The 27,245-nt window shown below is 41.6% G+C and overlaps 1 protein-coding gene across 2 annotated transcripts; it reads left to right on the top strand.

Annotated features, from left to right (window-relative positions):
• The first annotated feature begins 467 nt into the window (after nt 1-467).
• Nucleotides 468-27,245, top strand: LOC115107719 (cAMP-dependent protein kinase inhibitor beta-like). Of its 2 annotated transcripts, none has more exons than XM_065008761.1 (3): nt 468-640; nt 24,714-24,873; nt 26,388-27,245. In XM_065008761.1, exons 2-3 carry the CDS (start codon nt 24,741-24,743, stop codon nt 26,474-26,476), a joined length of 222 nt encoding a protein of 73 aa, XP_064864833.1. In that variant the 5' UTR covers nt 468-640; nt 24,714-24,740; the 3' UTR covers nt 26,477-27,245. The 2 variants fall into 2 exon arrangements, with proteins under 2 accessions (XP_064864833.1, XP_064864834.1); XM_065008762.1 differs by lacking the exon at nt 468-640 and adding an exon at nt 23,079-23,252.

Below are 27,245 nucleotides of genomic sequence, written 5' to 3'. Positions count from 1 at the left end.
ACCGGAGGAATCCGTGACAATACAGAGTACTGGTGACTCCTTACTCCCCCACTTCATTCGCTGCAATGCAATACACGGTATATGGGATATTTTTTGGGTTGTAGAGAAAATACTTTTCTACTTGTCTCAGCTAAATTGGGGTGAGAAATACTCAGTAGTTCCTCTACTAACCAAATATGTGTAGTTTGGGAAGGGGACATAAACATATCCAGCAGCACTTCGTTCTCCACCAGCTCCATAGCTCAATGCAATACACTGTAATAGACTGTACATGGGATACAGAGAGAGAACTTTACTATCTGTCTCAGATAAAGTGGTGTGGGAAATACTCAGTAGTCTCTACTAACCATAACATTGCTTTTATTTGGAAGGTTTCTTCATTTTCGAAAGAACGTGACGTCATCATTTGTGCTGCTGGTAGAATACTAGTTCTGGGTGATAAAAAAAAATATCGTTCTGTGTGATGTCACCGCGGCGGAGATAGTTATCCTCGCACTTAAATAAAGAGAGTAGAGGAAATCACGATGAGGGCAGACTGTGTGCACCGAGTCCTTTCCATGGGTTGTCGATGGTGAAATATCTATTTCGTTGGAGCGCAAATAAATAACATTCTCGTAACAATCATTGTTCTACACATTGGGTAAGTAGGTGTCACAATATATCTTATTTTGGCAGGTTTCTCGTCGTCAGGTTGTTGCCAAATGCCGACAAGTAGCCTACAATCTGCTGTAGCCTAATTTATGGACAGCAGATTGTAGGCTACTACAAGTTTTTATTTCAGCTGGTTATTATTGTCATTGCTTGCTGTTGAAACCTGCAACCAGAAAATGTTGGTCATGTAAATTCAACGCATGACCATACCGTATGCAATGTCATGCATAAAGGCTACAATGCACAGAGATGTGTGAGAGCAACATTTTTGTCAATTGATGGATTCGTTGCACATGTATTCCATTGTTATGGGAAAAAACATGTTCTATGTGATGCAGAAGAATATCAACGAATATCAATCATACATATGCCACTTGGGATTGATTGATTATCAGGATCATTAAAAGGCATATGCTATTATTTGATCATAAATGCGTTTTATTTGAATGACACATCCTCCTCTCCTGTCTTCTCCAATGACGTTTGCCTTTGATGGCTATTGAATACTTGAAAACCCCGCATACCTATCTCAAATACAATGGTCTGTCCCTCTGTCTACCTGTCCGTCTACTTGGCTGATTTTCTTTAATGCAATAAATAGCTTATTTCAATGACCTGACTGCAGTGCAATCACAAGGAACAAACATGATCATATTAATCAATGTTTCCTTTTAACTTTTGTTGATATTCTCCTGCTGATTAAATAAAGCATGGTTGTATAAACATGGGTCTTGTCTATTGAATGAGCTGTTTACGATGAATGTGAGTCAGCCAGCAGCTTTCTTATCACAAAATTCAACCCCATGGTTTAAAATAGTGTTTGGCCATCATGCATCATGCAGTAAGATGTTGTAGTTATGGTGACCTCCAAGCACTAGGTTTATTATTGGTTGCAGCATGCATTTCATGCCAGTGCTCTGACTCTCTAACTCCTGCTGATTAGACGGTAAGCACCATGTTATTCCCTCCACACCCACCATCAACACATCTACTGCACCAGTCAACACCTGCCCTGAGAGACCACATGCTTGGAAGAATAATAAGCCAGCCCGGGGAAATGTGTTGATTATGATATGGAGAAAGAAGAGATTGCAGACACATTCTAATCTTAAATCTGTCGACTGCCTACTCTAGTCTTTAGAATCCTGTGTAACGTAATTTCCAGACCCTCTCGTACAATCTGTCTGACCTTCTCCACCATCAAATCAAATCAAATGTTATTGGTCACATACACATGGTTAGCAGATATTAATGCGAGTGAAGCGAAATGCTTGTGCTTCTAGTTCCGACCGTGCAGTAATCTAATAATTTCACAATAACTACCTTATGCACACAAGTGTAAAGGAATGAATAAGAATATGTACATATAAATATATGGATGAGCGATGGCTGAACAGCCGAACGGCATAGGCAAGAGGCAGTAGATGGTATAGAGTACAGTATATACATGTGAGATGAGTAATGTAGGGTATGTAAACATTATATAAAGTGGCATTGTTTAAAGTGACTAGTGATACATTTATTACAAGCAATTTTTTATTATTAAAGTGGCTAGAGATTTGAGTCAGTATGTTGGCAGCAGCCACTCAATGTTAGTGATGGCTGTTTACCAGTCTGATGGCCTTGAGATAGAAGCTGTTTTTCAGTCTCTCGGTCCCAGCTTTGAAGTGACTATGCATATATGATAAACAGAGAGTAGCAGCAGCGTAAAAGAGGGGTTGTAGGGGGGAGGCACACAATGCAAATAGTCCGGGTAGCCATTTGATTACCTGTTCAGGAGTCTTATGGCTTGGGGGTAAGAAATGTTGAGAAGCCTTTTTGTCCTAGACTTGGCACCACGGTACCGCTTGCCATGTGGTACTAGAGAGAACAGGAAGTCCAGGATCCGGTTGCAGAGGGAGGTGTTTAGTCCCAGGATCCTTAGCTTAGTGATGAGCTTTGAGGGTACTATGGTACTGAGCTGTAGTCAATGAATAGCATTCTCACATAAGAGTTCCTTTTGTCCAGGTGGAAAAGGGCAGTGTGGAGTGCAATAGAGTGCATCATCTGTGGATCTGTTTGGCAGGTATGCAAATTGGAGTGGGTCTAGGGTTTCTGGGGTAATGGTGTTGATGTGAGCCATTACCAACCTTTCAAAGCACTTCATGGCTACGGACGTGAGTGCTACGGGTCTGTAGTCATTTAGGCAGGTTGCCTTTGTGTTCTTGGGCACAGGGACTATGGTGGTCTGCTTGAAATATGTTGGTATTACAGACTCAATCAGGAACATGTTGAAAATGTCAGTGAAGACACCTGCCAGTTGGTCAGCACATGCCCGGAGAACACATCCTGGTAATCCGTCTGGCCCCGCAGCCTTGTGTATGCTGACCTGTTTAAAGGTCTTACTCACGTCAGCTACGGCGAGCGTGATCACACAGTCGTCCGGAACAGCTGATGCTCTCATGCATGCCTCAGTGTTGCTTGCCTCGAAGCGAGCATAGAAGTGATTTAGCTCATCTGGTAGGCTCGTGTCACTGAGCAGCTCTGGGTTGTGCTTCCTTTGTAGTCTGTAATAGTTTGCAAGCCCTGCCACATAAGACGAGCATCGTAGCTGGTGTAGTATGATTCAATCTTAGCCCTGTATTGACACTTTGCCTGTTCGATGGTTCGTCGGAGGGCATAGCAGGATTTCTTGTAAGCTTCCAGGTTAGAGTCCCGCACCTTGAAAGTGGCAGGTCTACCGCTTTTAAGGTGCGGGATATGTCCGTAAACACACCAGCCAGCTGGTCTGCGCATGCTCTGAGAACATGGCTAGGGATGCCGTCTGGGCTGGCAGCCATGCGAGGATTAACACATTCAAATATTTTACTCACGTTGGCTGCGGTGAAGGAGAGCCCGCAGGTTTTGGTAGCGGGCCGTGTCAGTGGCACTGTATTGTCCTCAAAGCGAGCAAAGGAGTTGTTTAGTTTGTCTGGGAGCAAGACGTTGGTGTCCGCGATGGGTCTGGTTTTCTCTTTGTAATCCATGATTGACTGTAGACCCTGCCACACACGTCTCGTGTCTGAGCCGTTGAATTGTGACTCTACTTTGTCTCTATACTGACACTTAGCTCGTTTGATTGCCTTGCGGAGGGAATAGCTACACTGTTTGTATTCGTTCATGTTCCCGGTCACCTTGCCATGATTAAAAGCAGTGGTTTGTGCTTTCAGTTTTGCGCGAATGCTGCCATAAATCCACGGATTCTGGTTGGGGAAGGTTTTAATAGTCACAGTGGGTACAACATCACCGATACACTTGCTAATAAACTCGCTCACCGAATCAGCATATTACATCAAATCAAATCAAATCAAATGTATATATATATAGCCCTTTGTACATCAGCTGATATCTCAAAGTGCTGTACAGAAACCCAGCCTAAAACCCCAAACAGCAAGCAATGCAGGTGTAGAAGCACGGTGGCTAGGAAAAACTCCCTAGAAAGGCCAAAACCTAGGAAGAAACCTAGAGAGGAACCAGGCTATGTGGGGTGGCCAGTCCTCTTCTGGCTGTGCCGGGTGGAGATTATAACAGAACATGGTCCGTCGCGGACACCGACGTCTTGCTCCCAGACAAACTAAACAACTTCTTTGCTCGCTTTGAGGACAATACAGTGCCACTGACACGGCCCGCTACCAAAACCTGCGGGCTCTCCTTCACCGCAGCCAACGTGAGTAAAATATTTAAACGTGTTAATCCTCGCATGGCTGCCAGCCCAGACGGCATCCCTAGCCATGTCCTCAGAGCATGCGCAGACCAGCTGGCTGGTGTGTTTACATCAGTGTTGTTGTCCCAGTCCACGTGATCGAAGCAATCTTGAAGTGTGGAATCAGATTGGTCGGACCAGTGTTGAACAGACCTGAGCACTGGCGCTTCCTGTTTTAGTTTCTGTCTATAGGCTGGGAGTAACAAAATGGAGTCGTGGTTAGATTTTCAGAATTTTGCCAGCCCAGGTTTGTGCATTCGATATGCTGATAAAATTTAGGGAGCCTTGTTTTCAGATTAGCCTTGTTAAAAATCCCCAGCTACAATAAATGCCGCCTCAGGATATGTGGTTTCCAGTTTACATAGAGTCCAATGAAGTTCTTTCAGTGCCGTCGAGGTGTCTGCTTGGGGGGATATACACGGCTGTGAATATAATCGAAGAGAATTCGCTTGGTAGATATTGCTGTCGGCATTTGATTGTAAGGAATTCTAGGTCAGGTAAACAGAAGGACTTGAGTTTCTGTATGTTGTTATGACCACACCATGACTCATTAATCATAAGGCATACACCCCCACCCTCCTTCTTACTCTAGTCTTTAGAATCCTGTGTAACGTAATTTCCAGACCCTCTCGTACAATCTGTCTGACCTTCTCCACCATATTGTAGTGTGTCATTTTAACATTCAAACAGTGCCACTCAGCTTGGACCAGGCTGTTGTTGTCTACTGACTGCTGTATTTTCTAAAGAGGATACTAAAAGTAGAAATGAAATGTTGTTAACGCATATCCAGAGTGACGGATGAAGTTGCAGGGGACATAGTATTTACAACCCCTCTGCTTCCTCTGGGCAGCACTGACTCAAATAGACTCAGACGGGTGCCCCTTCACCTCACAACACTATGTCGTTATCATTATTCTCTGGAAATGTAAAGAGGGAGGTGAAGAACGCTGTTTACCCTTTTAACGTTAGAGGGGGGGTTTGTCTGTCCCTAGCTGGCTGCTGCCTATAGGCTTATATTCCTGCTAACTGGAGCTTGTCCGGTGTTAGATATGCAGTTATTACTATTCATTATTCAAGTGAACTAGTGTCATACATCATCTGCCAGCCTGTCACTCAGGATCTAAATGTCACAGTAGGTAATTCCAATATGGTCAATCGTGACTGTACTTTAAAAAAACATTCAGTTAATGAGCCTAGGAGGATCCAGGTGCGTCCCATTTGTATTATCCTCTTAATTGGCTGTGTTGATGACAGAGAATTACCAATGGTCTGTCTACTAGTATGTGTAATTATACACATGGGAATGAAAAGTGCAGTTTGGTATCACTTATTTTCCTGTTGTCACATTGTGTCGTGTCTACACATGAATTGTTTTTCTCAGGCACGTCTGTTAAAACAAATGTGAAGAGAAACTGTGCCTGTTGTATCAAACAAATAAAGTGGGAGGTGTAACTAAATCAGTTTCATCAAGAGTGTTTGATCGAAGACACCCCTACCTGAAAGCCCCAGAGACCAACAAAGTCTTTTAAAGATGGTGTCTGAAGGGATTAGTCAGGTAAACACTGTCAATAGGTGATATTTCAATTTGGACATCCTTAACTACCTGCGAGCTGCGACTCAGGAAATCTTTTTTTGTAACAGTTGTAGCTCACTCTGTTTGAAGTCTTTTTTTTCATCAAGTGTCATCAAGGCGCCTGTGATTGTCTTTGACAGTTTCTGTGCTGGTATTTCACTGGCAATGCCCCAGGAGGGATCCTTTTTCCCATCATTCCTCTCTTCTGCCTGGCTCTCTCTCAGCTCAGTCAGCAGCACAGTAATTGGCTCTTGTGAAACCGGCTCAGTTTTAGCACATAGCCAAGCATGCTCTCGCTCCTCTCACTGTTGAGTCAATAAAATTATCACAAATCGGTCCCTCTGTGGAAGACTAACAGGTCCTTGTGGGGGTGGGGGTGTATGTATCAAAATCTATCACTTTGGCATTCTGGACCACTCTGCCAGAGACAGAACAGCTTGTAGAGACTGCTGCACACATATTTTCTCTCTGTGACATATTGACAATAAGACTAAACTATGTATTGGATGTATTACTAATGCTTTATTCATACTATTGGGTCGCATTTTGCCCTTTTTAGCCCCTTAAACCTCTGGCATTTTGGTAATGAAAGGAGCCATGGGTTAGGTGGTTAAACAGCAAAACAATAAAATCCCATATTATTGTGTTTATTTTGTGTACTGTAGTAAAGTGTTAAGGTCATCCCCTGGATTAGGGTTTTGGAGTAATTCGATCTTTTAGTGATTAAAGCTTCATTACACTGTTGTTGCCACGCTGGATTAGGATCCAAATGTGCTGATTGGCCCATCGACCCACTGTGAACCGCAGTATTCCTCTCCTCAGAGGTTCCTACCCTATGGGTATGTCCATGTTCATCTGCCTGTATCTAAGTCCCTTTGGGTCACCAGCTGCCAGTTTGTCACTGACAAGAGAACAGTGGAGTACTATAATGTTGCAGTGCCAGTATTGCATGATACACATGCAGGAACCCGATGAGTGCACTTAGCTCTCACTGGTAGTGCCCACAATTATGCTACTCTAGTCTACACAGTGCAGTGGTGCATCCCAAAACGAGTCATTTTAAGACCACAACACAGGTTGCGTTCCTTGTTCCTAGGGCCACAGTTGGCAATCCATACCAGACATTGATTGTCTTTAAAACACAAATAAACTACGTTGTAAGTCTGATTATTACCATACATATCATTCACTTAGCACACACAATGCCGGGTGAAGAGCCCCACAGACACACAGCTCTGTGGCCTAATCCTTATCTTTATCCAGCCTTGTGTAAAGTCTGAGTTTTGGGCCAATAAAACGACCAGGATCGTGTTATCTTAAATCACTGGATTTGAACTGAGTTATCGCAGAGGCTAAAAATAAACCACTAGCAATCTAGGCTGTACTCGTCGCTCTGCTTTATATCCTGTGTTACATTCTGAAAATAAATCTGCGGTTGAACAAGACACTGTATGAGGAATAACAAATATGAGACAGACCGCCTAGCTGTCATCGTTTGGCCACAACCGACCGCACAACTGCCTGGTAAACTCTTCAACAAGGAGGATGTTTTTTTCTAGACTGCCCTATGTGATTTGCTGAAATGGCACTCTCATTTCCTGCTAAACAAACTGCCTGTCTGCTAATGTAGTCTGTGACACATATGGGCCGATATAAAGACAAGTGTGGCATTCACAAAGTGTTTGTTATCAACCTCTGGCAAGAATTCTCTCTGATGTGAAGAAACAAATTATTTATTAAAGCCCATGATAATTAAAAGAGATGATTGTTTCTCCTTCCATTTCGACTGATACATCACTCCAGAGAACGCGTTTCGACTGCTCCAAAGTCCAATGGCGGCGAGCTTTCGACCACTCCAGACGACATTTGGAATTGTGCATGGTGATCTTAGGCTTGTGTGCTGCTGCTCGGCCATGAAAACCCATTTCATGAAGCCCCTGATGAACAGTTATTGTGCTGACGTTGCTTCCAGAGGCAGTTTGGAACTCAGTGGTGCAACAGGACAGACGATTTTTACGCGCTGCACGCTTCAGCACCCAGCGGCCCTGTTCTGTGAGCTTTTGTGGCCTTTTGAAAGTCACTAAGCTCTTCAGTAAGGCCATTCTACTGTCAATGTTTGTCTATGGAGATTGTATGGCTGTATGCTCAATTATATACACCTGTCAGAAACAGGTGTGGCTGAAACAGGCAAATCCACTAATTTGAAGGGGTGTCCATATACTTTTGGTCATGAAGTGTAGGTGAATCACTATGACTCTTTGTAGTGAATGCCTGTGCATGTGTGTAAATATACACAGTACAATATATGAAGATTTCCTTCAAATATGCTTATATCAGTAATTATTCAATTGTATTCACTCTTGCATGAGCAAAAAGAGCTGTTTTCCATTCATAGGGTCACTGTCAGTCAGAGCACTTAATGGTGAGGCCATCATAGACCTGCCAGAGAGAGGAGTTACAGTGTTTGGGTGCGTACATGCCTCTTCTGGCAGGTGTGTGTAATGAATTGGCTTTCAGGTGTATTTTCTCTCTCTGAGTCTTGCTCTCCCAAACATTAAACTCCTCATAAATCTTCCCAAGGTGATTTTTCAACAAAGCGTGGAGGGAGACGGCCTTCTCAAAGTCACAGGCTGCTTCCTGAGGGAGAGGTACATAACTTTTAAGCTACCCTTGGCAACACGATGGGTCACAGTTTCCACCAGCTTCTAAGATATGCATTAATTGTAATTATAAACTGGGTGGTTCGAGCCCTGAATGCTGATTGGCTGAAAGCCGTGGTATATCAAACCGAACATTCATTATGTTGCCCCAAAAGTTCTAATAATACAAAAATGATGGTTGTGCTGATGATCATACAATGTTTGTATAAAACATTCGCCTGATGTTGCAAGAATGTTTCCAGAACACATTTTTTTATTATGTTGAAACCTAAACAACCAGAATGTTCTGCGGTGGTTGTTACAGATGTCGTGCACAACATTTTAGTGGATGTTAGGAGAACATTCCAAGGATATTTAATTTAAAACATTTCCTGGGAAAAAAAAACATTATTTAAATGAATGTTTTTGAGATGTCATCATCCTAATGTCAGATAACACCATAACTAAATATTAATGGGAATGTTAGCTAATGTCCTGGGAATGTTCCCGGTTTGCTGGGAACATACTGTTTGGTGTGAGAGGAATGTTAATTGCTGATTTTTGGTTTGGGTATTTATACATTTTGTGGGACTATTTTAGGCATCCAGAAGATTTTATAGATAGAACGACAAAATGCATTTTGTTTCTGCCAATGCTCAACGTCAATAAGATATCAATGTGTTGTATATTTTCTATAAATTGCCAACTTAGCCATGTGCAGCTGTTTTCAAAAGCTCTTTTGGTTGTGGAGTCTTATTTCAAAAGCAAATCTGGCTTTCTTCACTTCAAAGCACAAATAAGATATCCAATTGACTATCCAGTTCAAAGGATTTTTAGTAAAGCCTGGAGGGATTTGCTTTGACCAGTGCTTTCAGTGTGGGTAACCATTTTATGTGTGCTATCAGGAAGAGAACTGAATATGAAGGTGAATAAGACAATGTTTTGGTCTGCATGGGAAACAACCGTATCTGTTTATATTCTATGGATGTTTTATGTGATGTTCTGATTACAGTATTTTAGTGGTTATGAATGATGAGTTATATCATTATAGCTGATTGTATTTGCTAGCTGTCTGAATTACTGGTGATTATAATTAGTCCTGATTAAGATATACTGTACGTCTGGCTTGGTCTGCGTTAGTGAGTCACATCTTCAAAACTGAAGGAAAGCAAGATGCGACCTCCGATTAAGTCATCTACATTGTCTGAATAGGTGATAGCCTTCAACATGGCAATCGGTTTTAATAGCTTACATTATCTACTATGAATCATGGTGTGAGTCAACACAATAGACATGTGTGGTAGGCATGTTATTACTGGAGGTTTCATTACTGAAAAGATGTTGTGGTTCACTTAGATGGTGCATGACTTCTATTCCTGATCTGCTCTGTGAAATCCCTGGTAGCGATCCAGAGACGGGATTTGGGGAAGAGGGACAGTGGCTCCCAAAACACTGCTGGATCCCACAGATTCACTTTGGCATCTCCTGCCATTGAAACATCACTTCAACAGCACAGCCCATGCAGTCTTCTTGTGCACCATGATCATATGTGCATCCCAAATGGCACCCTAGAGCCCTCCAAATGGCACCCTAGAGCCCTCCAAATGGAGGGCCGATAGAAATCGACCGATTATGATTTTCTAATGCCGATACCGATTATTGGAGGACCAAAAAAGCCGACACCGATTAATCGGACGATTTTTATATATATTTGTAATAATGAAATGTAAGGGTTTTCCTGTGGTGAAGGAGAGGCGGACCAAAACGCAGCGTGGTGGTTATTCATGTTTAATTTATAAAGACACTATACATGAATAAACTAACAAAACAATAAACGTGCGAAAACCAAAAACAGCCCTATCTGGTGCAAAACACAGAGACAGGAACAATCACCCACAAACACACAGTGAAACCCAGGCTACCTAAGTATGATTCTCAATCAGAGACAACTAATGACACCTGCCTCTGATTGAGAACCATAATAGGCCGAAACATAGAAATACCCCCACAACATAGAAAAACAAACATAGACTGCCCACCCAACTCACGCCCTGACCATACTAAAATAAATACAAAACAAAGGAAATAAAGGTCAGAACGTGACATGAAAATACAACAATACTGAACGAACAATGAACCCTTTTATTTTAACTTAATATAATACATAAATAAAATCTATTTAGTCTCAAATAAATAATGAAACATGTTCAGTTTGGTTGAAATAATGCAAAAACACAGTGTTGGAGAAGAAAGTAAAAGTGCAATATGTGCCATGTAAAAAAGCTAACGTTTAAGTTCCTTGCTCAGAACATGAGAACATAAGAAAGCTGGTTGTTCAATATTCCCAGTTCTTCAATATTCCCAGTTAAGAAGTTTTAGGTTGTAGTTATTATAGGAATTATGACGCGTCAACTATTTCTCTCTATACCATTTGTATTTCATATACCTTTGACTATTTGATGTTCTTATAGGCACTTTAGTATTGCCAGCCTAATCTCGGGAGTTGATAGCCTAGTCATAAACAGCGCTGTGCATCAATCATTGCTAAGAGCTGCTCGCAAATGCAGTAAAGTTCTGTTTGAATGAATGCTTACAAGCCTGCTGCTGCCTACCCACCGCTCAGTCAGACTGTTCTATCAAATATCAGATCATAGACTTAATTATGATAAACACACAGAAATGTGAGCCTTTGGTCATTAATATGGTCAAATCCGGAAACTATCATTTCGAAAACAAAATGTTTATTCTTTCAGTGAAATATGGAACCATTCCTTTTTGTCGGGTGGCAACCCTAAGTCTAAATATTGCTGTTACATTGCACATTTACGGTCTTTGTTAGGAAGAAACACAGTTCGAAACGAGCCAGGCAGGACCAAACTGTTGCATATACCCTGACTCAGCTTGCACTGAACGCAAGAGAAGTGACACAATTTCCCTAGTTAATATTGTTCATAAGTTTAATGCTAGCTAGCAACTTACCTTGGCTCATTGCAGCCACAAGGTCCTTTTGAGGCTGTACTCGCGTAACAGGTGGTCAGCCTGCCGCGGAGTTTTCTTGTGGATTGCAATGTAATTGACCATAATCGGCGTCCAAAAAGACTGGTTACCTATTGTTATGAAAACTTGAAATCGGCCCAAATTACTCGGCCATGCCGATTAATCGGTCGATCTCTACTCCAAATGGCACCCTAGAGCTCTCCAAATGGCACCCTAGAGCTCTCCAAAAGGCACCCTAGAGCCCTCCAAATTGCACAATAGAGCCCTCCAAATGGCACCCTAGAGCCCTCCAAATGGCACCCCAGAGCCCTCCAAATGGCACCCTAGAGCTCTCCAAATGGCACCTTAGAGCTCTCCAAATGGCACCATAGAGTCCTCCAAATGGCACCCTAGAGCCCTCCAAATGGCACCCTATAGTCCTCCAAATGGCACCCTAGAGCCCTCCAAATGGCACCCTAGAGCCCTCCAAATGGCACCCTAGAGCCCTCCAAATGGCACCCTAGAGCTCTCCAAATGGCACCCTAGAGCCCTCCAAATGGCACCATAGAGTCCTCCAAATAGCACCCTAGAGCCCTCCAAATGGCACCCTAGAACTCTCCAAATGGCACCCTAGAGCCCATTGGAAGTACGCTGGAGGAGCCTTACTCAGTGACTTTTGAGTGCACTGAAGTCACTTGTTAGTTTGGTGCTCTGACATTTGAAAAACCCTGGGAGGTGTATCCTCTAAAGCCCATTCAGCAGGAGGTCGCCTGTCCAAATATAGCCCTGTATTGAAGAGGAGAGCTCTCTTCTCTTCCTGGCTGCTATGGGAGACATGTACTTAATTAGCCTCCCTATGTTTCAAAATATGGAGGTCACTTTGTAGGCTTTGTTTCAAATGACGTCTTTCCAAAGCAAAAGGACAAATAGCAGGAAAATGAGGTGGAAAAAACAAAGGAAATATTGTGGCCTCCCCCACTGGGATTTATTTCTGAATAGAAGAGGTCCAATGAGCAGTGTAACATGATCAGAAGGGCATCTGCTGTCAGAAGCCTTTATAGTAACACATGTAACGCTGAAATAACATTGTCTCTGCAAATATTGTACTGCTGTGATTAATTTAATTGCATGTTTTTGCAATATAATGTGTTTTCTTATCAGTTACATAAACAAGCATTACGCTCCTGTAACATTCAAAGAGATTTTCTCCATAAATAGCTGTTTATTAGCGTGTTTGTTTGTGTCTTATTTATGTTCTGCAGTGCCATTGTCAGAGGTTATCACAGAATTTTTCGGTTATGTTTGGCAGGCGTCCTCAGTGCCTTGGTGGGGTCTCTCTGTGGTGGCCATTTTATCTGACCGCTCACCTGGTCACATGCTGCCCTTTTGATCAGAGGGGTGCTGGGAAAAGTCTTTGAGCCTGCTGAGAGGGACACACCGAGGACGTGCTAGCCTTCCACACTGTCACTCACAGCGGCGTCAACAGCTACCACTGGGTTGGATAAAGATCCCATAGGGGCAAGATAAAATACTATTGGATGGCCATCTCTCAGATATAAATAAGGCACTGTCTCTTGGAAGGCCATTTCTCTTTTTTGTAGTAGAGTATCTGGGATCTGGAAAATCATTGTTTTCAAGAATACCTCAGTGGATAATTCGATAATGGTGCCTGATCAATGATATAATGTTATGCTTTGCACTGCTATATGACAGGGTAACAGTGGGAGTAACAGTGGTAGTGGAGAGGCAGGCAGTTCCCTATGCTCTGTGAGCAGGACTCTTGTGTTTGTGTGTGGCTACAGTTATGAGAGGCCCTGACCCACCAGGCCTTCCTGAATAATGAACAGTCAACTGTTCATTCACAATGCTGCCATGTGACTTCATTCCTTGAAGTTTCCCACTGAACACGGCTCATTATCGGACATTGGGAGCTCTCTCTTCTCTCAGTGGAGTGAAAGGAAGAGGGGGACCCAGGGACAGGGTCCTGATTGGGCCGTGGTGTCACTTTAAACCTCCTGGGAATCGGACATACGTATACTGTCGATTAAAAACTTATCACAACAATGGCCTTCATGACAGCTGGTTGAATGTAATTTATGGTGGACTATGCGCTAACAAATTGTATTTGTCACCTAGATAGAAAATACTACAGAAGGTTCTAGAAATAGTTGGTTGAAATAGCACTACATTCCTTTATGAGTACATGCACATGTTGACACTGCACCCCGTGTCTCATCTGAGCTGTTGTAAAAGTTCCACTTTCCCTCACTTATCAATCCTCTTACCACAATGGAGAGCTTCTAAAAAGGTGCTATCTAGTATTTAAATGGGTAATTCAGCTGTCCCTAAAGAAGAACCCTTTGAAGAACCCTTTTTGGTTCCAGGTAGAACTCTTTTGTTTCCAGGTAGACCCCTTTCCACAGAGGGTTCTACATGGAACCCAAATAAGTTCTACCTGGAACTTAAAAGGTTTCTACTATGGGGACAGCCGAAGAACCCTTTTGTAACCCTTTTTTCAAAGAGTGTGCGGATTAATAGTTATTGGGGCTATTGAAAGCTTGTTAAATTCTCCATAGAATAGGAGGCTATGAGGAGGATAAATGAACCTTGTGGCTGGCAGGGTGTGCAATGCTGGTGATGAGTGGTGGTGGATGTTTGAGCTTCAAGGTCAGCCTAGCCCAGAGTAATCAGCGATTTCACATGGCATGGTTCTCTTTCAAGCCATTGTCACTGAGTAAATTGGCTGGGGTGGCTTTGCGTGTTGTTTGCTGTGCTGACACAGGAGGAGGAGCTTCCATGGCCGTTACTCTTATCACACTCGGCCAAGCTGCTCTAGGTCATCACTCCACATTGGTCCCACCAGCACTGATGGACAGAGGGAGACTGTATTCTGTTTCAGCCTTTAGTTCAAGTGACACTAAAATGTCAAAGCTTTGATGACAAAGGTTGTGAGAGCAGACTACATGACACAGGAGCACAACATTGGTTTTATAAGTGTGTGTGTGGGGGGGGCATAATATATACAGTACCAGTCAAAAGTTTGGACACAACTACTCATTCCAGGGTTTTTCTTTATTTTTACTATTTTCTACCATGTAGAATAATAGTGAAGACATCAAAACAATGACATAACACATATGGAATCATGTAGTAACCAAAAAAGTGTTAAACAAATCTAAATATATTTTAGATTCTTCAAAGTAGCCACCCTTTGTCTTGATGACAGCTTGGCACACTCTTAGTATTCTCTCAACCAGCTTCATGAGGTAGTCAACTGGAATGCATTTCAATTAACAGGTGTGCCTTGTTAAAAGTTAATTTGTGGAACTTGTTTCCTTCTTAACCTGTTCAACCTATGGGGGCGCTATGTCATTATTGGATAAAAAGACGTGCCCGTTTTAAGCGCAATATTTTGTCACGAAAAGATGCTCGACTATGCATGGAATTGACAGCCTTGGAAAGACAAAACTCTGACGTCTCCAAAACTGCAAAGATATTATCTGTGAGTGCCCCAGAACTAATGCAACAGGCATATGAAACCAAGATGAAGTTTCATACAGGAAATGCCCCAGATTCTGAAGGCGCTGTGTTCCAATGTCTCCTTATATGGCTGTGAATGCGCCAGGAATGAGCCTGCGGTTTCTGTCTATTCCCCGAGGTGTCTGCAGCATTGTGACGTGTTTGTAGGCATATCATTGGAAGATTGACCATAAGAGACTACATTTACCTGGTGTCCCGCCCGGTGTCCTGTGTGCGTAATCTGTAGGTCCATGCACGTTCCATTTCTTCAGAAGAGAAAGTAAAATGCCACGATGGATTTTATCATCGATAGATATGTGAAAAACACCTTGAGGATTGATTCTAAACATCGGTTTGCCATGTTTCTGTCGATATTATGGAGTTAATTTGGAAAAAAGTTTGCGTTTTAATGACTTAATATATATATATATTTTTTCCCTCCCCAAATGTGATGAACAAAACGGAGCGATTAGTCGACACAAATAATATTTTTTTGTAAAAACGGAACATTTGCTATCTAACGGAGTCTCCTCATTGAAAACATCTGAAGTTCTTCAAAGGTAAATGATTTTATTTGAATTCTTTTCTGGTTTTTGTGGAAAATGTTGCATGCTGAATGCTAACGCTAAATGCTACGTTAGCCATCAATACTGTTACACAAATGCTTGTTTTGCAATGGTTGAGAAGCATATTTTTAAAATCTGAGATGACAGTGTTGTTAACAAAAGGCTAAGCTTGAGAGCAAATAGATTAATTTCATTTCATTTGCGATTTTCATGAATAGTTAACGTTGTGTTATGCTAATGAGCTTGCGGATAGATTTACACAATCCTGGATACAGGTTTTTTTTCGTAGCTAAACGTGACGCAGAAAACGGAGCGATTTGTCCTAAACAAATAATCTTTCAGGAAAAACTGAACATTTGCTATCTGAGTCTCCTCATTGAAAACATCTGAAGTTCTTCAAAGGTAAATGATTTTATTTGAATGCTTTTCTGGTTTTTGTGGAAAATGTTGCATGCTGAATGCTAACGCTAAATGCTACGTTAGCTATCAATACTGTTACACAAATGCTTGTTTTGCAATGGTTGAGAAGCATATTTAGAAAATCTGAGATGACAATGTTGTTAACAAAAGGCTAAGCTTGAGAGCAAATAGATTAATTTCATTTCATTTGCGATTTTCATGAATAGTTAACGTTGTGTTATGCTAATGAGCTTGCGGATAGATTTACACAATCCTGGATACAGGGTTTTTTTCGTAGCTAAACGTGACGCAGAAAACGGAGCGATTTGTCCTAAACAAATCATCTTTCAGGAAAAACTGAACATTTGCTATCTGAGAGTCTCCTCATTGAAAACATCTGAAGTTCTTCAAAGGTAAATTATTTTATTTGAATGCTTTTCTGGTTTTTGTGGAAAATGTTGCATGCTGAATGCTAACGCTAAATGCTACGTTAGCCATCAATACTGTTACACAAATGCTTGTTTTGCAATGGTTGAGAAGCATATTTTGAAAATCTGAGATGACAGTGTTGTTAACAAAAGGCTAAGCTTGAAAGCAAATAGATTAATTTCATTTCATTTGCGATTTTCATGAATAGTTAACGTTGTGTTATGCTAATGAGCTTGCGGATAGATTTACACAATCCTGGATACAGTTTTTTCGTAGCTAAGCGTGACGCAGAAAACGGAGCGATTTGTCCTAAACAAATAATCTTTCAGGAAAAACTGAACATTTACTATCTGAGAGTCTCCTCATTGAAAACATCTGAAGTTCTTCAAAGGTAAATTATTTTATTTGAATGCTTTTCTGGTTTTTGTGGAAAATGTTGCATGCTGAATGCTAACGCTAAATGCTACGTTAGCCATCAATACTGTTACACAAATGCTTGTTTTGCAATGGTTGAGAAGCATATTTTGAAAATCTGAGATGACAGTGTTGTTAACAAAAGGCTAAGCTTGAAAGCAAATAGATTAATTTCATTTCATTTGCGATTTTCATGAATAGTTAACGTTGTGTTATGCTAATGAGCTTGCGGATAGATTTACACAATCCTGGATACAGTTTTTTTTTCGTAGCTAAACGTGACGCAGAAAACGGAGCGATTTGTCCTAAACAAATAATCTTTCAGGAAAAACTGAACATTTACTATCTGAGAGTCTCCTCATTGAAAACATCTGAAGTTCTTCAAAGGTAAATGATTTTATTTGAATGCTTTTCTGGTTTTTGTGGAAAATGTTGCATGCTGAATGCTAACGCTAAATGCTACGTTAGCCATCAATACTGTTACACAAATGCTTGTTTTGCAATAGTTGAGAAGCATATTTTGAAAATCTGAGATGACAGTGTTGTTAACAAAAGGCTAAGCTTGAGAGCAAATAGATGAATTTCATTTCATTTGCGATTTTCATGAATAGTTAATGTTGCGTTATGGTAATGAGCTTGAGGCTGTAGTCACGATACCGGATCCGGGATGGCTCGACGCAAGAAGTTAATGCATTTGAGCCAATCAGTTGTGTTGTGACAAGGTAGGAAAGGAATACCCAGAGTTACCTCTGCTGCAGAGGATAAGATCATTAGAGTTAACTGCACCTCAGATTGCAGCTCAAATAAATGTTTCTCAGAGTTGAAGTAGGGTTAGATGTTCAAATGTTCATAAATGACCAGCATGGTCAAATAATAGGTCTGGGACAGGTAACATGTCCGGTGAACAGGTATGGATTCCATAGCCGCAGGCAGAACAGTTGGAACTGGAGCAGCAGCACGGCCAGGTGGACTGGGGACAGCAAGGAGTCATCATGCCAGTCCTGAGGCATGGTCCTAGGGCTCAGGTCCTCCGAGAGAGAGAGAAAGAAAGAGAGAGAGAATTAGAGAGAGCATACTTAAATTCACACAGGACACCGGATAAGACAGGAGAAGTACTCCAGATATAACAAACTGACCCTAGCCCCTCGACACATAAACTACTGCAGCATAAATACTGGAGGCTGAGACAGGAGGGGTCAGGAGACACTGTGGCCCCATCCGATAATAGCCCCGGACAGGGCCAAACAGGAAGGATATAACCCCACCCACTTTGCACAGCCCCCACACCACTAGAGGGATATCTTCAACCACCAACTTAACATCCTGAGACAAGGCCGAGTATAGCCCACAAATATCTCCGCCACAACACAGCCCAAGGGGGGGCGCCAACCCAGACAGGAAGATCACATCAGTGACTCAACCTACTCAAGTGACGCACCCCTCCTAGGGACGGCATGAAAGAGCACCACTAAGCCAGTGACTCAGCCCCTGTAATAGGGTTAGGGGCAGAGAATCCCGGTGGAAAGAGGGGAACCAGCCAGACAGAGACAGCAAGGGCGGTTCGTTGCTCCAGAGCATTTCCGTTCACCTTCACACTCCTGGGCCAGACTACACTCAATCATATGACCCACTGAAGAGATGAGTCTTCAGTAAAGACTTAAAGGTTGAGACCGAGTTTGCGTTTCTTACATGGGTATGCAGACCATTCCATAAAAATGGAGCTCTATAGGAGAAAGCCTTGCCTCCAGCTGTTTGCTTAGAAATTCTAGGGACAATTAGGAGGCCTGTGTCTTGTGACCATAGCGTACGTGTAGGTATGTACGGCAGGACCAAATCAGAGAGATAGGTAGGAGCAAGCCCATGTAATGCTTTGTAGGTTAGCAAGTAGAACCTTGAAATCAGCCCTTGCCTTGACAGGAAGCCAGTGTAGGGAGGCTTGCACTGAAGTAATATGATCACATTTTTTGGTTCTAATCATGATTCTAGCAGCCGTATTTAGCACTAACTGAAGTTTATTTAGTGCTTTGTCCAGGTAGCCGGAAAGTAGAGCATTGCAGTAGTCTAACCTACAAGTAACAAAAGCATGGATGAATTTTTCTGCATCATTTTTGGACAGAAAATGTCTGATTTTTGCAATGTTTTACGTAAATGGAAAAAAGCTGTCCTTGAAACAGTCTTGATATGTTCGTCAAAAGAGAGATCAGGGTCCAGAGTAACGCCGAGGTCCTTCACAGTTTTATTTGAGATGACTGTACAACCATTAAGATTAATTGTCAGATTCAACAGAAGATCTCTTTATTTCTTGGGACCTAGAACAAGCATCTCTGTTTTGTCCTAGTTTAAAAGTAGAAAGTTTGCAGCCATCCACTTCCTTATGTCTGAAACACAGGCTTCTAGCGACGGCAATTTTGGGGCTTCACCATGTTTCATTGAAATGTACAGCTGTGTGTCATCAGCATAGCAGTGAAAGTTAACATTATGTTTTCGAATGACATCCCCAAGAGGTAAAATATATAGTGAAAAGAATAGTGGTCCTAAAACGGAACCTTGAGGAACACCGAAATTTACAGTTGATTTGTCAGAGGACAAGCCATTCACAGAGACAAACTGATATCTTTCTGACAGATAAGATCTAAACCAGGCCAGAACTTGTCCGTGTAGACCAATGTGGGTTTCCAATCTCTCCAAAAGAATGTGGTGATCGATGGTATCAAAAGCAGCACTAAGGTCTAAGAGCAGGAGGACACTAAAGGACACCAATAAGAAGAAGAGACTTGCTTGGGCCAAGAAACATCAGAAATGGACATTAGACCGTTGGAAATCTGTCCTTTGGTCTGATGAGGTCAGATTTGAGATTTTTGGTTCCAAGAGTATGTGAACGGTTCCAAGAGTTTTTGGTTCAAAGAGTATGTGAACGGATTATCTCTGCATGTGTCGTTCCCACCGTGAAGTATGGAGGAGGAGGTGTGATGGTGTGGGGGTTTGGGGGTACTTTGCTGGTGACACTGTCTGTGATTTATTTAGAATGCAAGGCACACTTAACCAGCATGGCTACCACAACATTCTGCAGCGTTACGCCATACCATCTGGTTTGCTCTTAGTGCATACTATCATTTGTTTTTCAACAGGACAATGGCCCAAACACACCTCCAGGCTGTGTAAGGGCTATTTGACCAAGAAGGAGAGTGATGGAGTGCTGCATCAGATGACCTGGCCTCACGATGACCTGGCCTCACAATCACCTGACCTCAACCCAATTGAGATGGTTTGGGATGAGTTGGACCGCAGAGTGAAGGAAAAGCAGCCAACAAGTGCTCAACATATGTGGGAACTCCTTCAAGGCTGTTGGAAAAGCATTCCTCATGAAGCTGGTCGAGAGAATGCCAAGAGTGTGCAGAGCTGTCATCAGGGCAGAGGGTGGCTACTTTGAAGAATCTAAAATCTAAAATGTATTTTGATTTGTTTAACACTTTTTTGGTTACTACATGATTCCATATGTGCTATTTCATAGTTTTGATGTCTTCACTATTATTCTACCATGTAGAAAATAGTCAAAATAAACAAAAACTCTTGAATGAGTAGGTGTGTCCAAACCTTTGACTGGTACTGTATAAAAGCCTTGATGTCCCTGAAATGGAAGTTGTTGACTAAAATAATTGCATGTTTTTTTAGAGATATTCCACATTGTTTGCAGTTTGTAGCCTAACTGCTACTTTTTTTAAAGGTTATTGTCAAGATTGTCCATCTTTATCAAAATGTAGTTCTGGCCACCTTCGATGGAGAGATGTCAGTCATCTGGGCTGGGCTCAGTCAGTTTATTTGTCCAATATTTGTCCCTTCAATCACACCCCCCACTAATCATAGAAGATATTCATTGAGCATTCCTAGAAATAGTCATTAACATTTCTCTCCATTAACAACTTCTTGAGGTCCTAGGTGGAAAGTTGTTCAGTATTAGAAGGAGGTAAAATGATGTGCTGCTCCAATGTTATTTAGGATTAGTACAGATCAAGACTGGAGTAGCAGTCTTTTTTTTAGAGGGGTTGTTATTAGGTCATGTCTGTGTTAAGGTGTTGATTTTCAAGATACTTTCGAGGGGAATATGTTTGCTGATTAACTAGGATATGTTAGTCTTTAGTGGTCTAAACTGTGATCCTTTCTGATTGTGATAACATAAGCCTTTACACACCTACACCTTTCAACCCACATATGCACATGATGCTTTACAACGCCCTCCAGCAAGCTCAACCATACGGAGATAAGCTTGTGTTTCTAACAGCAATGGGCAGGCGATGTTCTCAGTCAAACACACACAAGCTGATGCCTCCCTCTTGCCTTCTGGTACTGGACTCTCTCTCTCATTGGCTGCTTGGCACAGGGGCCTGCTGGCAATGCACACAGCTCCTTTTATTCCAGTGGACATAGATGAGTGGAAGACTGCAAGGAGAAGAATGCCAACACCAGTTCCTGCTGCTTCCACTCTGCGAGGGCACTGTGGGTTCCACTGCTACCCAGAGCCTTCTGTTGTATGGACCCAAGTCCAAATACAGCAGTCTATCTGTAGTCACACACAGTTATGGATGCATGTGTTTAGCAGTGGGCCTTTAAACACACTCCTCAGAGCATCTCAGCACACACAGGGCCTTTAGGGCCACACTGCTTAACCAGCACAACACGTCTTCCAAAGCTGGCCACAGATAAAGGAGAGGGAGCTATGAGGATTAGAGGGCCCATTTAAGAAGTGTTGTTCACCTAGTGAATGTTTACATAACACAAAGTCAAGACAATTACATTTTTGGTCTAAATGGCCCTGCTTGGCTCTGGCCCCTATTCTGACTAACGTCTCCCCCTTATTCCATCTTTCACCGGTGCCCCAGGTGTTATGCTGGAGCCCTGTTAATAATAGCGACAAATCTAATGCAATAATTGCCTGTCTTGACTAAGGGGGCTTTGATTCAATTCTAAATGTTGTGACATCCAGCGAGTGCTTATCATCTACGGGACTGATACTCCCATTAGAGGTGATGCACCTTCTGTTGAATGATGACTAGTGTGTGTGTGTGTGAGTGTGTGCTCGCAAATGTATGTGTGTGCTTGCATGTGTGTGTGTTGTGTTCTTGGAGGTAGGATATGTTTTCTTTGTATGTGTGTGTGTGAGTGAGTGTGTGCGCGCAAATGTATGTGTGTGCATGCATGTGTGTGTGTTGTGTTCTTGGAGGTAGGATATGTTTTCTTTGTAAATGTATAGGGTGTCTAAATGTGTATGGTATTGTAGCGAATTCAAGGGGTAGCCCCGACCGGGACTCGTACCCATGTCAAGCGACTGGCAATATTTATTTCTGCTATTAAAACCTATTTGTAATCCAATGAAAGATTGTGAATAGGCCAGGAGAGACTGTAATCCAATGAAAGATAGTGAATAGGCCAGGAGAGACTGTAATCCATTGAAAGATAGTGAATAGGCCAGGAGAAACTGTAATTACATCTCGGAATGTGTTTTATTTTGCATTAATTTAGCAACAAGAGGGAATGTTTAACATGGAGAGTAGATTTGTAATTTAGTCATTCAGTACTGTACTGCTGTGAAATGAGCCCCCTGCTGGTCAAATTGTATACTGCATTGCATATTATTTTGAGACTTACTGGTTGTCGCTCCATTACTACATGGGGTCCCATAATGTAAAAGTCAAAGTTCTATATTTTAAGGGGAAATAGAGCTGCAGTAATGGCATGCAGGAAAGGTTGCATAACACAAGGTTAAGTATTGATCACATGTGTACCAATGTCCCTGTAGTAATAAAGTAGTAGCAATCAATAGTCATTAGGCCAAGGTAATGAAGGTCCTGGATATTTAGACTAGAGCTAAGGGACCAAATGTCCTTAGAGCAGGGTATTGAGGCAAGCAGTGCTCTTTTTGAAAGCACTATTGTCTGTTATAGTGCTCATATTATGGTTCAGTGTGTACCATACCATACTGTACCAGGGTTGAGGAGAAATTCACTACATCTAGTCTTTTTAAGAAACGTTTGTGTGTTGAAAATGCCTAACCACTTGCATAATCTATTTGCATACACTTCAAACAGACATACAGTACCAGTCAAAAGTTTAAATTATTTTTTATTTTTTTTACTATTTTCTACATTGTAGAATAATTGTGAAGACGTCAAAACTATGAAATAACACATATGGAATCGTGTAGTAAATAAAAAAGTGTTAAACAATTCAAAATATATTCAATATTTGAGATTCTTCAAAGTAGCCACCCTTTTCCCTTTCCCTTTGCCTTGATGGCAGCTTTGCACACTCTTGGCATTCTCTCAACCAGTTTCATGAGGTACTCACCTGGAATGCATTTCAATTAACAGGTGTGCCTTGTTAAAAATTATTTTGTGAAATGTATTTCCTTCTTAATGCGTTTGAGCCAATCAGTTGTGTTGTGACAAGGTAGGGTTGGCATGCAGAAGATAGCCCTATCTGGTAAAAGACCAAGTCCATATTTTGGCAAGAACAGCTCATGTAAGCAAAGAGAAACGACAGTCCATCATTATCTCTACTTTAAGACATGAAGGGCAATCAATGTGGAAAATTTCAAGAACTTTTAAAGTTTATTCAAGTGCAGTCGCAAAAAAAACATCAAGCGCTGTGATGAAACTGGCTCTCATGAGGACCACCACAGGAAAGGAAGACCCAGAGTTACCTCTGATGCAGAGGATAAGTTCACTAAAGTCAACTGTACTTCAGATTGCTGAAGAGTTCATGTAACAGACACATCTTGTTTTGTTGTCTCTTGGTGTCATTCAGATAACTCTTATTAGATTTTTTATTTTGAATTTAATTTAATATCTTGTGTTGTTCTTGTCTCCTACTGTTCTGTACTTTTTAATGTATTTGTAAGTTTTATGTGGTCCCCAGGAGACTAGCTGCTGCATGTGCTGTAGCTAATGGGGATTATAATAAGCTAAACTAAACCATACCATTCCATATAGATTTAGTTAGAAGCATGAAACTTTCACAGTCAAAGAATTATGCACTGATTTCTTCTGATAATTATCATTAAAATAATAGGCCTATTACTGCTTATTATTATATGTACATGTGTCACGCCTGCTCCCGCTCTTCCCCCCTGGCGCTCGAGGGCGCCAGACTCCCCAGCATTGTGCACTCCTGCCACTATCATTATGCACACCTGCCTTTCCCCCATCACGTGCATCAGCGCTTATCGGACTCACCTGGACTCTATCACCTCTGTCATTACCTTCGCTATATATGTCTGGTTCCCTGCTCTGTTCCCTGCTTCAGCATTGATTGTCGTATGTCCTTGTTTACCCGTGTGCCAACGCTGTGCCTGTCTTGTTTCCTGTTTGTTCCTGATTAAATGTTGACTCCCCGTACCTGCTTCTTATCTCCGGCATCGGTCCTTACAACATGTATGTGTTGCAGCATGCACAATACATTCATTACCTTTGTAATGTGCACAGATATATTCTGTTGAATTGTAATGTGTGACGGAAAGCTTGTGTAATGAGTTTCATAAACTGGGTGGGTCGAGCACTGAATGCTAATTGGCTGAAAGCCGTGGTATATCAGACAATATACCATGCGTATGACAATGCATTTATTTTTACTGCTCTAATTACTTTGGTAACCAGTCTACAATAGCAATAAGGCACGTCGAGGGTTTGCGTCGTGCCTAAGAACAGCCCTTAGCCGTGCTATTTTGGCCATATACCACACCTCCTCGGGCCTTATTGCTTAAACATAGCACAGTGTTATCAACCAGGTACAATATGTTTAGACATAAATTCCACTTTGTTGTTGTGTTCCAGACTATGCTATGAGAACAGGGCCCAGCGATGACTGATGTGGAGCCTGTTGTCACTGATTTTGCAGCCACGGGGAGGACTGGCCGGCGGAACGCTGTACCTGATATCACTGGGGCAGGGCCTGCTGACCTGTCAGACAAACTAGCAGAGCTCTCTGTTGTAGGTGGGTAGTGAAATTTACTCTCAATTACATGCAGTACTTGATTGCAAGGTTTCTGCGATATTTACAATAATTGACATACGCCTACAGTACATGATTGCATGCTTTCACTCTGGTATGGATTAAGATGAATTGTACTTTGAATTGAATCAGTTTATTTCAGAAGCAGTATTTTGTGAATATTAAAGATGGTACTGTGTCTGTTTTTTTAATCATAGAAGTACATGCAATTTTCCATAACAATACTTATCTGTATTTAGCCATTATAGAAAAAGTGTGGTGGAGCAACACGTAATAAAGCACTGTCATTAAAGAAACTCTTTACTCAGATAGTGCTTTTGTGAGGCCCTGCCAGCCCAGTACCCATCACCATTATCAAGTGTCATGTCTGGACAGCCAGCTTTCCATTAATCAACCAGGGTTTAATGGGAAGGGCATCTGGACGTTAACAGAATGTAAAATGAACCACAGCTTTAACTTTTTAAATGGAAACAAATGAAAGAAACAGCCATCTTCCTCTATTAGTAATAGCGCAAAGGCAGTTTGGAAAGGGCTAACTATCTATCAGTGAGGGAAAGCCCAGGAAGTTTGGACTCCAGGAATAGTAGCTGCTGTCTTGGTTATATACTAAAGCCAATACACATATTGCTTCATAGGTAGGAGGGGAAGTCATTGTTAGTTGGAGGCCTCTGTTTATGTATAACTTTTTTGCTCAGCGTTGCTCCCTTTCACTTTGTGGCCGCAGTGTTACACCCTTCAACTATAACGACTGGTCCATTGAGCATTAATGTATGAGTCAATAACAAGATTATGCACACACACGGTTGCACACATGCACAAACACACACAGACAGACATACAGACAGACAGACAAACAAACACACACACACACAGATAAACACAAACACACACAAGGGCTCAAATGGTCAAACAATAGCTTTTGTGAAATTCATCTCCTTCTCTTACTCACATTGGCCTTTTCATGACTTGATTTAAGCAGATTTAACCAACCAGCAGCATATACTGTAGATCCTAATGTTGTAGAGGGCATGAACCAGATATATCACAGTTGCGTGCAATTAAAAATCCCCTATAAAATACAGAAAGGAATTGTCTGTCAAGAAGCAGTCTGTGTTGGCTCATTTTCCCTGAAGACGGTCATCTCAATGATGGTGAAGGCTCTCTGTAGAGTAACTCACTTTGACAGTGTTCAAAACCGTATTAAAATGCTGAATATGAACAAAGCGGTTGAGTTGTGAGGATCTGTGTTAAGTTTAGTCTCTGTTGATATTCAAGGTGTCAGGTGCTGAGGTTGACAATCTCATATTCCCTTCATCTTGTGAATGCAAGATACTGTATCTTCCATGTCTTACAAACAAACACAAAATAGGGGAAAGTATACGCTACAGTTTGGATTGTGAATGGAATGCAAACATTTTCAACTACATGGGCATTAAGGCATTTTCAAAGATCTGTTCCTGACTGAAATGATGAATGTTGCTCTGTGTGTTTCTCAGATGATGGAGGAGAAGGCGGAGAGTGCACGTCCTCTGGAAGCCCACCGAATTGCCCTATAGAGGGTGAGGAGAAGGCGGAGGGGACGTAATAGGGCCGTGGTCTCTGGCTAACTGACTACAAGAGAAGATGGAGAACAAGAGAGAGACTGGCTCTACTATGGCCGCTTCTCCTCAAACCAACCCCATTGACTAGACAACTGTAATCGTCATGCCCTGTGCTATGCAATGTCAGGACACCTATGATGGAAACTGAAATATTTGGGTGAGAAAGGGAGAGCACTATAAAAAAGAAAAGGCTGTTTCTTTATAAGTTAAGGGGGTATTCGTTCAAGATTACCCATAATTTATTACATGTACAGAGAATGAAACTGCACTTATGTCTGGTTCATATTAGCTTATGAATTGAACTGGTGAAGTGGCATGACTGAAAAATGTCATTTTTATTTGAGCAAGAGGGACTTGTACATACTTTGCATATGGAGCTATTCCAATGAATGCATTTTTTTCTCAGAATGTCAAAATGTAGTTGCAGGAATGTTTATATTTGCACAACAAAATAATAAACATTCCACTTGGTGATGTAAGTCAAATTTGTATCTTACAATTGACGTTTATTAGAGCACTACAGTGCAACCTCTACTTTGTGTGTTTTTTTACTGTTAGAATATGCATAGTTAACAACTGAGTAACTAGAAACCAAAAAAAAGATATGTATTTTTGGGCAGTAAATAGTTTTACATTATAGTTGCCACCCATTAAAGATGCATTTCAATGTCCACTGCAGCTAATAAACATAATGCTTTATATACGGCATTGTGGTAAATATTTTTCAGATGCTATAATAAAAAATAAAATAAA

This window comes from Oncorhynchus nerka, linkage group LG24 (genome assembly GCF_034236695.1).
Source record: "Oncorhynchus nerka isolate Pitt River linkage group LG24, Oner_Uvic_2.0, whole genome shotgun sequence".
NCBI classification, from domain to species: domain Eukaryota; kingdom Metazoa; phylum Chordata; class Actinopteri; order Salmoniformes; family Salmonidae; genus Oncorhynchus; species Oncorhynchus nerka.
The sequence above is the reverse complement of the archived record's forward strand: the minus strand, read 5'-3'. Positions and strand labels throughout refer to the sequence as shown.